The 18,193-nt window shown below is 32.2% G+C and overlaps 1 protein-coding gene across 1 annotated transcript in view; it reads left to right on the top strand.

The window, feature by feature from the left end:
* The window catches only part of LOC130895944 (ataxin-2-like protein), a 56,761-nt gene that overhangs the window by 1,369 nt on the left and 37,199 nt on the right, over nt 1-18,193 (top strand). Inside the window, exon 2 of the mRNA XM_057803607.1 lies at nt 2,664-2,791. Within this exon, the coding sequence (XP_057659590.1) occupies nt 2,664-2,791 (128 nt within the window). The remainder of the gene's footprint in view (nt 1-2,663; nt 2,792-18,193) is intronic.

Raw genomic sequence — 18,193 nt, 5'->3', positions numbered from 1 at the left:
ACTTATGTTTTGCCTGCATAAATCAGAGCTCCTCCCTAATCTCACTATTATTGTCAGTGAGGTAATTCAAGTGTACTTAATGCCTTCTCAGTTAACTGAAATTCAGAAAGCTTCCATTATTTCCAAAATAGAAGATAGCTGGTTTATCAGAAGACTGGCAACTCATCTATGTCTTGATACGAGTACTGTAGCCACACAAAGGAATGATATAACAAGATATGTCCAATGACAATTTCATACTACGATTCTCAATTAATTAATGTTTCATTTATTTTCCACCTACACAATGTTTATATTTTTATTTTATATTTATGGCCACAATTTCAGTCTGTGATGATGAATACATAGTTATTAGAAAACCTGGGATATATATTAAAAAGAGTAAACTTTGGTATTTTATTGCTACAACCCCACAATAATCAATTTTAGTACAAAGTTGTCAAAGACTTAACAATAAAAAGGCTTAGTATATTCTTTTCTTACTGATCTACAAAGTGATTCCACCAAGAAAATGGAAGCTATAAAAATAATTAAAATAAAACTCAAACTATGCTTACTATAGAGAACACCATGGACATTAACACTATCTCAAGCCAATAAAATATCATATGTAGTACTCTTTTTATTATATATTTCCAGCTTTATTAATTAATTGAGAGTTTATAAACATTTTGGAAAAGTAGGCTTAGACAAACAGAATCTATTCTATTGATGTGCTATGTTATTCAATGCTGTTTTTTGTGAGTACAAAATATTAAAAAATTGTCCAAATACAAGCGTTACCTTTTCAATTATACCTTTGTAATTAGTTCAAGAATATCAGTTGCTCTAAGTAGTTGGTTCAAGAATTCCGATTATATATACTGTTTAAATTTTGTTGCATTTTCTTTTGCCCAGTGTTATTTTGCTGGTTTAGAAATACAACACAGCTAAACGATTTTACTCCTTTGATTGTATCAAAACTCTTGTACATTGGATGCTTATAATAATATTATAAGAAATTTAGTTTCGAGGCAGCAAGAAGGAATGGGATATGGTGTTGAGATGTAGGATATAAATTTTTATTCAGGGGAAACAAACTGTTTCTAGCTACTTTTCACTTCACGGGTATCATAACTGAGAGTACAAAAGTGTTGGTTCTCTTACTGTATGTTTCTATTACTGTAAATTTTGGTAAGTTAATAGAAAATGTTTTATAGAAGTATCATTTATTTCAATTATTGAGTTGTTTCCTAAAACCTCACCATAAGTTGAAATTTCCACTTATCCTAGAACATTAAATCGAACATATTCTGCACCCTGCATGTATTATTTACATGACGTGGTTTTATTAATACAAGTGCCAATCGAAATCTATTGATATTTAAAAAAACGATATTTCAACTTCGTCATTATGTTTCACTAATTGAAATATGAATCAACTTTGTAATTAAGAAGATGCCAAATTAAATCGTTTTAAAAATCTCCATTTATACAAAGATAAAGTTGATATTAAAAATAACGTAAAATTCATAAAAATAAGTTTAAATTTATAAGATCATATTGGAGACTGCAGCTTTTTTGACGTTTCGACTTATTTCAGTCTTTTTTAAAATATTATATTTTGTTAAAACTTCTTAAGCTCTTAGGTTGATTTTTTAATAGAATGTTATCTCACCTTGACGTTACACTTCTGACTAGAAGCATTATCAAAAGACTTATAATTGATAAATAATATATAAATTCGATGAAATATGAAATAAAATTTGGTAAGAACAACTTTTTATTTCACCATCAGATGCAAAAAAATTGAAAATTCACAATGCCTTACCCACTAAAATATATGGTTTACCACAACTGTACAAACCTAACATTCCCCTTTGACCAATTGTTTCACGTATTCACTCCTCTTACCCCATTATCTAATTATTTGAAAAAAAATTTATATCAAAACAAATGCTATATGAAAAACACATGGGAATTCAAAGAAAAAATTAAAAGTATAAAAATTCCTAACGAATATGTATTTATTTCTTTAGATGTGGTTTCTTTATATTCAAATATTCCTATTACCATTGTGAAAAATATATTAATAAACAAATGGGACAAAATCAAAGAATATACAGAATTACCTCAAAACTAATTCATAAAAGCTATAGAACTCACACTCACAACAACATATTTCAAATTTGAAAATGAAATTTACAAACAAATTGATGGTTGTGCTATGGGAGCTTCCATTTCAAGTGTAATAGCACAATTAGTAATGGAAGATCTTAAGAAAACTGTCCTAAGCAAACTTTATAAATATTCCATTCTTTTTTTCGATATATAGATAATTGCATTACTGCCATACTAAATCAACTTGGTCCTCAAGATATTTAAACTTCAATTTGTGTCATCCTATGTCACAAAAAAGATTAGTAATTATCCAGAAAAGATGATTTAAAAAAAAATTATTATTGAACATGGAAGAATTCTAATTCAATTATCTATTGATATTGCCCATTCAACTTGTATTGCTCTGCTAACTTTTTTCTAAAGTTAGCAGAACAGCTAATTTCTCAAAAACGGAAAATTTGGTAATGTGGCACTTAATTAGCACTCAATTTTCTGCTTCTGGTTCTTCTGTCTGCTCGTATTGCTCTGCTAACTTAAGTGACATTTCTTTCTTATACTTTTAGGACTCCTAGACCTGCCAGATCTGTGGTATCAGAGGGTGTATACAATAATCCACATTTTATGCATACGGCGACTGGACAAGTTGGAAATGTTGTTAGAGTAACCACTGCTTCTGGAGTTGTTTGGGAAGGTAAGTAAATATGATTTTCAAAGGTTCAAAATCAATTAAAATTGGAGGTTTGACTTTCTCTGAGGGATTTTTTTCTACTGATTGATTTATAGCTGTCGTTTCTGTTAGTTATGGAATTCCTACTATACAACTCTTGAAATTGAAATACGTAGCTTTGTTAACTGTGTATGGAAGTTGCAAAAATATGATAAAGATGTTTTGAAAAAATCAATTGATGGTCATATTAAGTAGTTGAAGTTGTTAATGAAGTGATAAAAAGAGAAGAAGATCCAATGTTAAATAGAGTTTTAAGGATGAATGGGTAGGATATTTTAACTAAAAATGTAATACAAATGTGATCAGAAATAATAGCAACTGGTATTAATATTAAAAAATGTTTGGAAAAGCAAATTTTATGTATAAATATAAATAATGGTTCTTTCAAATAATCACAGAATAATCATATTTTTACAAAGAATGTTGAATTGCCCATTATTAGCAGGTTTGCTTGGAAAAAGAAAAAAAAGATTTGTTAAAATGCTAGAATAGACTAAATAAAGCAAAAATAAATACAACAACCGTTATTTCAGACTAATGAAAACAATGGAGAACAAAGTATTACTTCAACTGTAATAAAAATGCTCTTCAGGAAAAGTACTCAAAAAACATCCTTAGATTAAAAAATTGAATTAAATATTGCAAAATTCGACATCCAAAAGACACATCGTTCGTTTTGATATCGAAGTCTCAAAATTTCTTCAACTATTGCAAATGACACTTCATAAGAAACTTATTTAACAAGAAATTGTGATGTATTTTTTATAACGTCAAAAAATATTCATATTGTTTAAGTTTGATCGCTGAAGCGCATCGTTCGTTTTGATATCGAAGCCCCAAAATGTTTTCAAATTTTCTTTAATTATCGCAAAGGACACATAAATGTCGAATAAATCTTGTGAATGTGACAATGAAACACCAAAGTGGACTAACTTTTAATATATTTTCCGAGCTTTTGTATACTTATGTATTCATCATCTAGGACTGAAATTATGATCAAATACAATATAAGAAATATGTATAAATGTATAAAAATGATAAAATTTACAGTACACCAAGTTGTAAATTCTCATACATTCGAACATAATTAATAACACCGGGAATTATATTTTAATAATTTATCTTAAAAATTGTTTGGAGGTATTGTACATCACAAAATTTATGTAAATAATAACGAAATTCATAAGACTTTTACTTCACTATGTATAAGAGAACACGAAAAATATAAAAATAGACCTTTCAAGTCATTTGAAAATATTTGATACGATACTGGAGTAATTGACAACAGAAGTGACTTTATAATAAATTTATAGCGTGCAATACATGGAATACCAGAAAGGAAACTATTCAACGTTGTAAAATGAATCATTATATATTTTTTTCGTGGAAATAATTTACTAATATGGTTACGAGTGTTGCTACTTAAGTTTTGAGGTAGACAAATACAAACAAATATTTATAATTGGATATGGCTTTATTATTTTTCAAAATATTCTCCATCAAGATCAGTACACTTTTGCATGCATTGTCGAAGCATTTTTTCCATTCCGATTGAGGTATCTTCAAACATGTGATTTGAATGCATCAACCGCTCCTTCAGATCTAGAAAAACGTTGACTTCGCAATTTATTTTTGATCTGCGGGAATAAGAAGAAATCATTGGTTGCCAAACAAGGACTGTGCGGAGGATGACCCATTAATTTGATGTTTTGACTGTTTTGTTGGCACTGGTGTATCATTCAGAATTGACCTTTCTACGTTACTCTAATGGAACGGTGACATGACCAGTTATTTCGAAAAAACATTCTACCTTCGTGTGCAAACAAGTTTTGTTTGATTTAGCTCGTCTTAAAAGGCACGTAAAGTCGATTATTGTTTAGTCTCGTATAAACGTCTTTTGAAACACCGCAATTTAAATTTTTGCCACATTTCTTTCCACCATTAGGCACAAGCTTTATTTGAGCGATTGTCAAATTTTGCGGTATCCACGCGAACAAATCTCTTTAAACGCCAAATGTTCATACAATATTAAATGTATGCGAGTGAAACTAATGCCCAAGGAGGCCTCAATCTCACGCTATGTCACATTTCGATTTTACAATATCAGTTTATACACAGCATCAATGTTTTCTGGCACAACAGCGGATTTTGGACGACCTTTACGAAATTCATCTTGTAGCGACCACGATTGAATAAGGAAAACCATCGAAACACGGTGGCTCAAAATAGTGCTTTATCACCAAAAGTCGAAGCGAGTTAATCGGCACACTGCTGTTGGTTTAATTCACGTCAAAAGCATAGAAAATCAAGACTAAGATGAATATTTCAAGTATCTGTAGACAACTCAAATAGCACTCGTATGACATGTTTTGAGTTCGTTCACCATTAAAAATAGCAAACTTTATTATGGTAATGTCAGATTTTCTATATTGACATCAGTGTTGCCATATCTCAAAACTTGAGAGGCAACCCTCGTATTAAAGTGTATTACAAAAAACCAACTAAAATGATAAAAATTCATTATCACGCTTATTAGCTTCACCTGTATTCGTATGTTTGTAACTCTTTGTGGTTTACTACTATTAGTATATCTCGCCACTTTAATTGCGTTCGTTAGACGAGGGGGCTAAGGCGTTTACCTCCGAATTCGCCATTTGTGGCGAAAATAAATTTTACAGCAGCCTGCCCTCTATTTGAGATTTACCTGCATCAGTATCACTTTAAAATTCAACAGCTTAAATTTTATTATGTTTGAGTAGAAATTTACATCCGTGCAGTCTCTGTTGTAGATTTACAGTACTAATTACTAGAACTTAAAAACAATTATTTTCAACTATAAATCGAACTAAGAAGTGGAAAATGAATATAGTTTACAAAAACCACGCTTTTAATGCTTGATGTACGAGAAATAAGTCCCCGTGCCTTTTTCACAAAAATACTAGTATTTTTCATTTATTTTAAGCTTGTCTCAAAATTTTTTTATTTTTTTAGCTCTATGTGCTTTTAAAGCATTTTTTTTAGTTTGGTAAACTATATTTATTTTTTATTATACTTTAATGCTATTAAAAATATTAAATCTATATTTTCAATAAAATTCCGAGGACATTAATTCGTAAACAAATGTTCATCACTTAATAACTTCAGTAGTACAGTTATAAAAATAAACAAATTTTAGGATAAATGTGAATGATTGTACTACAAAAGTTGCATTCCAATTTATTGAGCATTTAAATACGAATACTATAGTAGTACTTCTTTGTAACTATACTTTTTACTATAGATTATCTTCTTAGGGTCTTTTGTCTTATTTATTGAGTAATAATGCGTACTCTGGTCTTATTTCTGCATCCAATAATGTAAGAGAATATTGTTCTAAGTAGTCAGGTTGTGATTCCATTTCAAAAACACAAATGTAAATCCATATAACATAACCTCAATTCTACAGTTTGTGTTTAAACTGCAATTTTGATCTCATGAAGCCCATTCATTTATTTGGTGCTAGAGGGACAAGAGGAAATCGCGATTCTGTTAGACGTACAGATCTCAAAAACGGAAATTTGGAACATACGTTTAAAGTTTTGCGCACCCATATGCTCGAAATATAGAAAAATGTACTTGCTAATTGGAAGAAACTTCACTTTGTCCCTACATAATAAACTTATACTTTATAAGCATAGACTTAAGCCTGTTTGGACTTATGGTATCCAACTATGAGGATGCACCAAATCAAGCAGCTTATCAATCATCCAAAGATTCCAAAACAAAGAAGGGAGGAACATAGTAGATGCCCCTTGGAACATTCGCAATAGTGACCTTGAAATGGACACTTTTGTCCAAACTATTAAGAAACCTAACCTAACCAAGGGTTTTAGAGAGACTCCATCGTAAATAAAGATAAAACGATTAAAATAAAATTTCAATATGCAGAAGAAAACCACAATGAGTAACAAAATTATAGGTAATAGGTAATAATTAGTATATGAGTCCATAGCAAAAATTAAACCAGTATGCAGCATGCCTGAAATTAAATATTATTATTAGAATAGAAGTCGTTTACAGAGTAAAAGGCACTTTCCAGTAAATATTCCCTCAAATTATGGCGGAATGTGGGAAAAGATGATATCGATTTGATTTCAATTGGCAAGTGATTGGGCATTTTTTTGCATCGTGGAGTAGATAGGTAAAGGTCGTGCTCCGCGTTCCTAAGTCCCTGTAGTGAGCCCTGCTGTTTAGTTCGCGTAAATATCTAACAGCTCCCTTTTGTAGTTTGAAGATTCGCTCAAATTGATTCGCACCACACGTACCCCAGAAGGGAAGGGCATATCAGAGATGCGACTCAGTCGTGGCATAATAGACTATTAAGGAGATATATAAGTTCAGTTCTATGGAAACTGATCTCAGCGCAAAACATGAGAAAATTAATTTTTTAGATAAGGCGGAAATATGTAAATCCCATTTCAAGGAATTGTCCACAACAAGCCCTAAGAATTTTACAGAGTCTACGACGTGAATGGTGGTGTTATTTAAGGCTGATAAGTTAGGTTAGGTTACTACATATGGTCCTATGAAGTGCCGTGACATCAGCGTTGCTCCAAGAGAAATAAATAGGCGATGTCGTTTATAAACAAAAGAAACAAAATAAGGCCTAGTACTGAGCCTTGGGGCACTCCATATTCTATTGGCTTGTGAGAAGACACCGTCATACTGCAATTTGTTAATTGAAATATTATGATTAACATAATCGAAAGAATCACAAAAAGTTGTTGTAGTAGAGTGATGGCTATTTAGGTTAGAGTAGACATTATTAAGGAGGGAGAATATAGCATCATTGGTGCATTTGTTACTTAAAAACCCAAATTGATGGGTAGTAAGTATTTTATATTTAAATAAAAAGGATAAAAGCCTCTTTGACTAATCTTTCTATGATCTTAGATAACGTAGGAAGGAGTGCAATTGGGTGATAATTAAATACTTGCTTTTTATCTCCTCCTTTATGCAGAGGTATAATTATAGCCGTCTTATGGCAATTGGGAAAAGTGCCATTTTGAAATGAAACGTTAATTAAAGTTGTAAGGTGTATAAATGTGCAATCAGGCGGACTTGACACCATTTTTCATTAAGTCCATCAGTTCCAGATGAGTATTTATTATCGATGTCATTAATTGTCCTGCGAAACCTGTTGAAACTACGGGCATAAAGAAGAAACTGTGTAAGATAGCATTTAGCATCAGGGAGATATGAAAGAGGATCATGAGGAGTTATAGAATTTGATAAATTTTGGCTACAATCACAAAGTAATTATTGAGGTTATCAGTAGGGCAATTATCAAAAAATTTAATCGATTATATAAAATAATCGATCATTTTCAATTAATCGAAAATAATCGAACAATCGGAAATAATCAATTTTAGATTATTCGAAAATCGGAAATAAAGCTTCAAAAGAACGATTGTGGTTTGATTCCTACCCTCCACACTCTCGCGTATGTAGTGAGAACTTCTTTTGGGTACTCTCTCTCACAAAGTTCTCACTACAGTTCTCATTTCAGTTCTCCGCTCGATAACGATGGACGTTATCTGCAGCAAGTTTATTGTTATTTGAATTTTATAATTATGCGTATATTAAAGAGAAAAAAATGATTAAAAAGAAGTGGAGAAAAATCATTCAAATCGCTGACTCTCTCGTTACTGAGAAACATGTGAGTGTAAATAAACCTAGCCTGTTCTCACGTTCTCGCGCTGTTCTCCGGCAAAGATAGAGAAAAATACGCGAATCGGTTCCACATTCGCATTTCTCACATATTTCTTTCGTTCTCGCGAGAGTGTGGAGGGGCCTTAAACGTGAAATAAATATCATATGCATTATAGATTAAGTAATTACATTTTGTATGTGCCTTCTTCTTAGAAACTTGGCATTGGAGCCCTGGTAAAATGACACCATAGGCTTCGCAGAAAAACAGGCAGGTGAAGTATGTAAACGAGTATCTTACTATTTTTTACGATAGGAATTAAAATATTTTTTATTGACAACAGAATTAGTATAACTGGTTTAAACGATGTTAAAGTCCTAACATGTTTTTTTTTTACCTAAAATATCGCGGTCTGGTTTGTCAACCTTATCCAGCAATTCTTAAAAACTAGTCCGTATTATAAAGGTTCGCCAGTGGTCCAAATCGTTGGATTCTAAACGTTTATACTAATTTTATAAAGATGATAATTGAGTTTGAGGAAACCTTTATAGAATGAAGTTTTTACTGATTTATTAATACATATCGGGTAGAGACTCTTACGCACTTTGAGCAAAAAACCTTTATTACTAAATAAAATAATACTTTATAGTCAGGTTATTTTTAAAACCTTAGTTTCTTCCTTTCCTTACGACTTATAAATATTTTAATTGTCTAGGCATACTTTTTTCGTCAAAATAACATTTTCAACTAAATAAGTTGACATTAAATCCATTAAATATCAAGTTTATTTAATAATACAGCTTAACTTCAGTCGCTGAATATGAATATAAATTAACTAAAAAATACCTAAACAGGTATTAATTTTTGGAAAAAATAACATTGAAATCGGAAAGTGAAGGAAAAAATGAAAAATTCAGTGTACCTAAAGGATAAATCTTGTGACTTTCTACCAATCCAGCAAAATTTACTTCTGTGCATTCGTTGATTTTCAAACGAATTCTTTGATTTTTCAAAATTATTAATGTCTATATGAAACCAGCTTTTTCCAAAATCAAAACGAAAAACAAGAAAAAGTTGCTTCGGTACCTTTCAAACTTGTTTATACAAAAGGATTAGAAGAAATTTCTAACAGGTTTAAAATTGGTCTATATAGGTCTATAAAGCATTACATTAAAACAATTGTTGGGTAATCTTAAGGATAAAATACCAGATTTGGAAAAAAATGGTATTTATGAAATAAGCTATCTTTATTTTGACAGGGAGTATGTTGGACAGCTTAAGAGGTTTGTTAATATACGGTTGAAAGAGCACATAGTTCATTTAAAATATGAACGGACTGAAAAGTCGAGTATTGCCGATCACGCTGAATATTACCAAAGGTTCCAGAAATCTCAACACACTGAAGCCTATTTCGGTCAAAGACAATGATTGAAAAATGATAAAATATTTCTCAGCAATGGAATAATAAGAAATATTGCTAAGCAAGAGGTTCTTGATAGCCGGCGAACATCAATGCTTCGAATATTGTTGACAACATTAATTACTTAGATATTATAAAGACTGGTATCATTTAGAACTTAGAGTTCGCTTGTCGCTTTAAGGAAGTTGTAAAACTGTAATGACTATCATAAATTGTGCACCAACAAACGTAATAGAAACAATGTTAATTCTGCTAATTTTGCACTAAACATGGCGCGACAAAGCCCATTCTGGAACGTCAATTTTCACAATATTTCCGGCGTATTTCGCCAATAAATATTACCAAGTGTTTAATTGTGTCTGGTTCATCGACTAACCTACATACCTCACATGACCCCAAAGAAACAATCCAATGGAGTTAAACTACCCGATCTTGGTAGTCAGTTAATTGGGCTATTACATGAAATTATTCTCTCATCAACAGTTTTTATAAGTTAATGCCATCTAATTGAAATCCGAAACAGTAATCTTCTGTGGCTAATACGATGGTTGTTTGACTCCACTCCTGCACAGCTTTTTAATCCAAGATACTAAGTACAAAATCTTGCATAAAGTGAAAGGACTCAACACCAGTTACTGAGAATTTATTGATTTGGATCTTCTTCAATGCTTCCCTCTACAGCGGATACGGCTAATTCAGTGCGCACTGTTCGGAGTCACACGGTATGCATATTATCAGAAAGAATGATCTTACTTGGAAAATTATCTTTTTTATTCGAATTAGGTCGATTAGGACGAAGTGCACGATAAGCAATAAGTGTGTTATTGTGCGTTATTGTTGAGCAATGGCCGGTGACGCAAACATCGTTTTTGCTTTTTGTTAGCATGCTTGCTGTCTCATATAAGTTGGGAAAACTATTTGCCGATGCGTTGAGAGATTCTCTCGAAAATTTTAGCCATTTTGGACGTTTAGCTTCTGTTTGACAATCGTATAAGTGAGTCGTTATTGAGATTTTTCTGAAAATAGAAAAAAATTGAGTATCGAGATGTAATTAAATTTGTTTTTGAAAGGCAGTATACCTACGCACATGAAAGAGGAGTTGACAACCAGCGATTCATCTAAAACTTCACCAAGCCTTACTGGACGACCATTGGGTTGAGGTTAGAGAGATAGAAGAGGCTATGGGCTTATCAAAACAACATATTTGCCATATTCTAACTGAAAATTATCATACGCAAGCCATCCGCGAGTTGGGTACCGCGTTTGCACATTTTGAACCAAAAGCGTATTTAAGTGAATATTTCCCAGACCTTATTGACGCGATTCAAGCAAAATGAGTCGAATTTTTTGCATCGATTCGTAACTGTAGATAAAACCTAGATCCACCAATAACCTCCTAAAACGATAAAACAGTCACGACAGTGGATTGTATTGGCAAACCAGGCCCGAAAAATTGGTGTCAATACCTTAAGTCATGAATTCGACTTCAAATTGTTTGACCACCCACCGTATTCACCAAATCTGCCCTCCAGCAACTTTTTCCTGTATTTCAGATTTACATCAGACGAGGACTTTATCGCCTACATAAACGCCTTTATTGATGAGAAAGTAGTCAACTACTACTTGGAAGGGTTAAAAAGGTTAGATCATCGCTAGACCAAGTATATAGACTCTGAAAGAGACCATGTTGAAAAATGATTATGGTATTGTCGCATATTTCCATATCTGCCATCATAAAACTCGCAGTAAACTTGAAAATAAAAAAAATGTTTATAAAATTATTTAAAAAGAACAATAATAAAACTATTAAATTTGCACACGAGCTTATTTTTATCGCACCTAGGAAATGTGTTTTTTAGGCATGCTCATGAACATGAATTAATAAAATTGGAGATACTATAGAACAGGGGTCTCCAAACTACGGCCCGAGGGCCACATCCGGCCTGCGGAGAGCGAAGATTTTGTCCGGCACGCGGAGAGCTAGCATACTTGAAAACTCCTTTTAGAGAACCTATTTTTTATAGCAAATTAAATTTAGTTTATTGAAGTATTCTAATTTTATATTGAATAATTATTAATATGACATCTACATTGATATGGTCCTGGACTAACTACTTATAACATTATTGTAGGCTTATTGTTTTTGTTTTTGTGATAAGTTCGATAAAGAAACAGAAAATTGTAATGAGTAAAGAAAGAAAATTTAACTTCAGTATATAATAACTAACAAATTATTGAAATGAATCCAACTAACATTTTATACATTTTAAATAAAAACATAACTTATAACAAGCATAATGACATATGAAATACTAATGAGATTTATGTAATTGAGATTTTCCACTGACAATAGTTTGTAGTTGTGGACTAATTTTACTTGTACCAATTATTAAAAGAAATTTAAGATGCTCATCAGTTAATTTAGATCTGTAAACATTTTTTGTGTACTTCATTTTGGAGAAGGTCTTCTCACACAAATAAGTAGTACCAAAAACAGAAAACGAGCAAATTTATGCAAATTATCAAATTGTGTCAGAGAGGACCCTTATAAAATTCCAATAAAGATGAGTTTTGATATTTGTTCTTAATTATATTACTGCACTGTAGATCAATCATTTCCATTTGAAGTTCCGGGATAGGGTTTCAATGTCAATATCAAAAAGATTCTGACAAATCTTAATTTGATTCGCAAAGGCATAAAAGTCCGAGAAACGAGTATCAAAATTTATTTTCAAAGCACTCAAAGTTTCGATTGCAAAATCTCAGTGGTATGGCTGAATATTTCACATGGTTTAAAATGTGAAAAACATTTACTTCGTAGTTGTGATTGAAACAATATCAATTTCTTCCGGAATTATTTGATATTAGTGTATAAATCAGGAAGATGCTAGTTTTCTCCTTGCAATCTCAAATTCAGTTAGTTCACATGTTTTGTCAAATGAACATAAAATGCCAACTTCCACAGCCATGCGTTGTTTTGTAATTCAGTAAGAGGGCGATGCTTTTCATTCAAAAAAATTTCGATCACTGCTCGAAGTTCAAAAAAGCGCTGCAGGACTTTCCCACAACTAAGCCAACGTACGGCAATATGATAAGGTAAGTCATTTTCTCCAATATCTTCAATAAATTGTCGGTGAATCAGCCCAAAAGATTAACAGTTGATATGACTGGTTTCAGAACTTCAGACATATCTAAACATTTTCCGCACAAAGACTGTTGATGATACAATGTAAGACTAATGGTTTTGAACCACCGTCATTTTCTACAGCCTTTGACACAAGAGCGACCACTCCTTTATCTTTCCTACTCATGTTTTTGCCTCCATCAGTTGTAATACATTTAAAGTTTTTCCATCGAAGGTTCTTTTGATTAATGGCCATTTCAACTCCTTTAAAAATATCTGTACCTGTAGTTGTGCCATGAATACTATACATATCAAGAAGTTCTTCATGCACTTCATAGCTTCTATCTACTCCTCGAATATAAATCAACACCTGAGTAGTATCTGATACATCCGTTGATTAATTCAAGGCCCCAAAGAAAACCACTCAACATGTCCATTTTTGTCGAACAGTTGAGAGGATATATTTTCAGCGATGTTTTCTACCCTTCGAGCCACAGTGTTTGCTGACCTACTGACAGTGTTTAATAAATTTACCTTTTCAGAGCACATTTCTTCGGCTACTGCAATTATGCATTTCCAATCATTTCTCCATCGGTGAATGGTTTTCCACGTTTTGCAATTTCAAGAGCCACATGAAAGCTGGCACGAGTTGCACCCTCTTGTTCAGTTTTGAGTTTTGTAAATGAAGATTGCTGCGATTTCAATCTGCGCTTCATAGCTTCGAATTTTTCTGTCCGCAAACTACTTGTATATTTTATATTCTTTGAGAGCAGCTAAGCTTTCATTGCAAATCAAACATAGCGCCTTGTTACTAGCCTCAATTACGATATACTGAATGTTCCTCTGATCTTTGAATTTTCTGCATTTACTATCAATTTCTCGCTTCTTTTTCATACTACTAAATCACACACAAAAGCAATAATTCAAATCAAAATACTGTTACAAAGATGTCTTAAACTTAAACACGCTTTAAGTAGGTACGCACTATTTTATTTCACAACAGTGTCATAGGAACTGACTTGTGGTTGCACCACTAGCCTTCTTAGGTATTCCAATTACTGCCATCTAGAAGTGAGTGGAGGACACCAGAACTTTCTCGAACCAACGAGATTATTCTGTACGTGCTATTAGCGCCATCTGTTTGCAATAGAAGGTACTACCTATTTCCGCTTGTGTCCACCAGATGATTCGTACTCTACGACTAATATAGAAATTACAGATGACAGGAAAATTAATAATATGCAGTGTTGACGATTTGCGGAATTTAGTTCGATTTGTAGCCTTTTTTAAACGTTGCGTACTTTTTCGGACTTCCTTTTTCATCAGTGAACTATTTCACTTTTTACCACCGGCAACAATGATATTATGGTTTTGGCCCTCGGAACTTACTGGAGTATGGCCCTAAGGCTGGAAAGTTTGGAGACCCCTGCTATAGAAAATTTGTATTAGATATTAATCAACTTAAAACACGAAAACAAATATATATATATATATATATATATATATATATATATATATATATATATATATAACTTTATTTGTTAGAATAATTTACGAATATTTAAATAAACGAATCTTCATCCTACGCTTTTTATACAGTGTAAAGTACGAAATGGAATAAATTCTTTTTTTTATCGGTAACTAATTTAATTATAAATTGACATTTTCCAACCTTTAAACCTCAACGAATGACGGATACAACCGTAAATTTTTTAAATGGGAAATAAAGGTTTGTGAAACGAGGTGTTACTATTAAGTAACTAAATTAATGCTTCTACCGAAAAAATATGCATGCGCCAAAGGTTGAATAACTGTCAGCTGTTTAGCCAAAAGCCAACTCTTTCAAATGCGATGTTTATAGTGTCTATACAAATTTTAACGCGAAAATATTAGCAAAATTGGTGCCTGAAACCCTTATATTTGAATATCGAGAAGCTCGCAAAAATATTTGTATTGACACTTTGAATGCGATTGAAAATGACTGAAACTTATTAGAAAAGGTAATAACGTGTGGCGAATCAAATCTGCATTAGAAGGAACAAGATTCATCCTGTGAATGAAAAAGCGGTACGTGTCCTGAAGGAACTGACAGAAAAAGACTTCCTGCACTGTTTCGAACAATGGAAGATTCGCATGGAGCAACATAACGATAGAGGAGTGGTATATATTGAGATAAAATGTTTTATCCAAGATTGTTGTATAATGTACCTATTATACGTCTGCTTAATGAATCCATTAATCACTGCTGTCAGATGCTTTCTTAATCTAGCTATATTATGTTGTTTGTTACAAAAAATCGGTTTATCATGTAAAGCACTACTATATATTTTCAAATTTAGTTCTGTACATTTAAAAAAGTAAAATTTCCTAGACCAGATTCGAAACCGAGACCACCTTTTTGAAGGCATTGAACATTAACACTGAGCTATTAGCGACATTATTGTGTGTTAAGATTTCTCATTGTTTTAAAATTTTATGTAAAATTATGTTTAAAAACCAGCTAAAAATGGATATATAAAATGAAAGTGAATTTTCTTTAAAACCACCAGAAATTAGAGAAGATGCTTAAGTTGTCTAATCAAATTTATTGCTGGAAAAGTCAAGGGAAGTATATAATATGGCATATGAATTTTGAACTAACAGCAGGGATTATTTATAACTATGAATAAATTCCGTCATATTGTAAAATAAGGTACCCAATATTTGTCAAACTTCAGTTGATTATTATGGTGATATAAGAACCAACGATAACTATGTTCTATGTTTAAATTTTCCAACAAAAAACTTAAAGAAAAACTATTAGTCGTGGATAAAGTAAAGTAAAGCATATAATGAGTTATTTTTCCCTCGGTGATTTATGCCACTCGAGAATTATAAATTTCACTTTTGAAATTTTATTTTTAAAAAAACTTCACTCACTAAAAAACAAGTAACAATTTTAGAAATAAATATATTTAATTAATAAATTATTTCTTCTTCACTCCAATAATAGATAAGGATAGGGTTGAAAGAGGAAAATAGAAGAAAAAAAGGAACTTTGCACTTACAGTTATTTGAAAACTAAGTCCTATTTCTTGTCCCTCGTAGGTCTTCGCACTACATATTAAAATACGGAGTCTAGTTTTTTTCATATCGCGATAGAGCGTAAAATTACACGACCGCATGAATCTTTTTAAAAAACTTTATTCACGAAAAAAAAAAACAACGCTACAATTTTACAAATGTTTAATGAATTCGATTAAATTAACAAAATTCATTAAAATGGTATTCACAATAATTCCTATTTATATTGAAATAAATCCTGATTAAGTATTCATGAAATATAATCTTTTTGCGTTTCAATTTTTAAAATCGTCTGCGTTTTCACGAGTTTGTTCATGTAAAGCAGATAAATCAAAGCAGTTGCCAACGCACTTAGTGATGAAATTATTGGTGATACTTGCGTATGAGAGAAGCCAACATATTCGGGTAGATAGTCCAAGAGCTACCTACAAAAAATGCATGTTATAAAGTACATGAAAGGTTAGTGCCTAACTTCGCGGCCTAAAGGTGACACACTATGGAACTTTCGTCTGCCTGACCAGATCGGTCCCGTTTGAAAATGAGAGCTGCGTGAACTTCGTGGAAATTCGAGGAAATGAAAAAATAAGGTACACTCAAGATTATTTTCTCTAAACGTTATTTGAGCCGTAAGTATCAGCGGCAAACTATTGGCAGACGATTTTTCTGTTCTCAAGTCTCCAGCGAAAGTGAAAAAACCCATCTGAAAAATTACGTAAGGTACATGCGAGATTCTTTTTTCTCAGGTCATGAATAGCAGCGGGAAAGCTATGGCAGACGTTTTCTCTATAGAAGAGTCCCGGCAAACGTGAAAATATGTCGTCGAAAAACTCACCTCACAAATGAGTCACGCTGCTCGCATTTTCAAACGGGACCGATCTGCTCCGACAGACGAAAGTTCCATAGTGTGTCACCTTTATGCTGCGAAGCTAGGCACCCTTAAGTTCCAGTGAATACGATATGTTTTCAAAAGATATAACACAATCACATTACCGACTCAGTGTCCGGCGGTACCTCCATACAATATTTCCCGATCGGTGGAAAGGTGAAGATCTGTACCCATCTTTGTATTAGCATCACGGATTCTTCTTTCATCTTTAAGATCAATAAACCAATGAAAATTCTTCTTCCTACGATTTTTTAAGCATAACGAAGATTTGCAGTTGGATAACTATCATCAATATTGTTTGTTTGGGTCCTTTTTCGACTGTCTGTGTTTAGCCCGCTTGTAATAGCCCGAGGAGATTCTTTAATAGTTATTTTTTTCTTAGTATTATCAAAATCAGCCAAAAAATTTGTTCAGCTATTCAATATTTTTATAAAATAAAAAAATAAAAATAAGAAATTCTGGATGCAGGTTGCTTATCATAGATCACAAAAATGGAATAGAGAAATTTCCAAAAAACAGCACCAAAATAAAACTAACGTTTATTCTGAGACATCGACAACAGAAGGGTTTCTGTAATCTACCATATTGGTGACTCTGAAATAATGTCCAGTTTTTTAGTTTTTTAATCAGCTCTTAATTGTTCGGAGAGTTTTGAATGTTGCTTCGAATAGTCAGTAAAAAATTAGATTTGAATTGGCACCTTTTGCTTATAAGCTTCAATACGGATCTCTGAATATGATCACAATTTTAAACTAAAATGGTTAATTTTTTGGTTCGTCCCAAACATACTTACGACATGTAGCGATACGTTCGAATAAATAATAATCAAATTATGCTCAAACAACTCATAGAAATGGATATATGTAAATTAAGACCAAGAAAGCAAAATGCATTTAAATCACCATACACTTTGGCGTAACCAATACGTTGATTCTAAATATATTTTTTAAGATGCCACTTCCTCCGTTACAAGTATAACATTCATATACGGCCATCATATCTGCAGAATGAAAGTTATTTAATAAACTCAAATATATCTATTTCAACGTTGCCAAATTATCAAGCTGCTAACCTGTCCGTTGAATATATTTTGCAAATATACATTGGTGTATATTGAAGGATTCCTGGCTATACCGTAAAAGTACCGACGCCAATTTGACCGCTGGATCTATATATATATATAT

The sequence above is a fragment of the Diorhabda carinulata genome, chromosome 6 (genome assembly GCF_026250575.1).
Source record: "Diorhabda carinulata isolate Delta chromosome 6, icDioCari1.1, whole genome shotgun sequence".
NCBI lineage: Eukaryota > Metazoa > Arthropoda > Insecta > Coleoptera > Chrysomelidae > Diorhabda > Diorhabda carinulata.
This window is presented reverse-complemented; position numbering and strand designations above follow the sequence as displayed.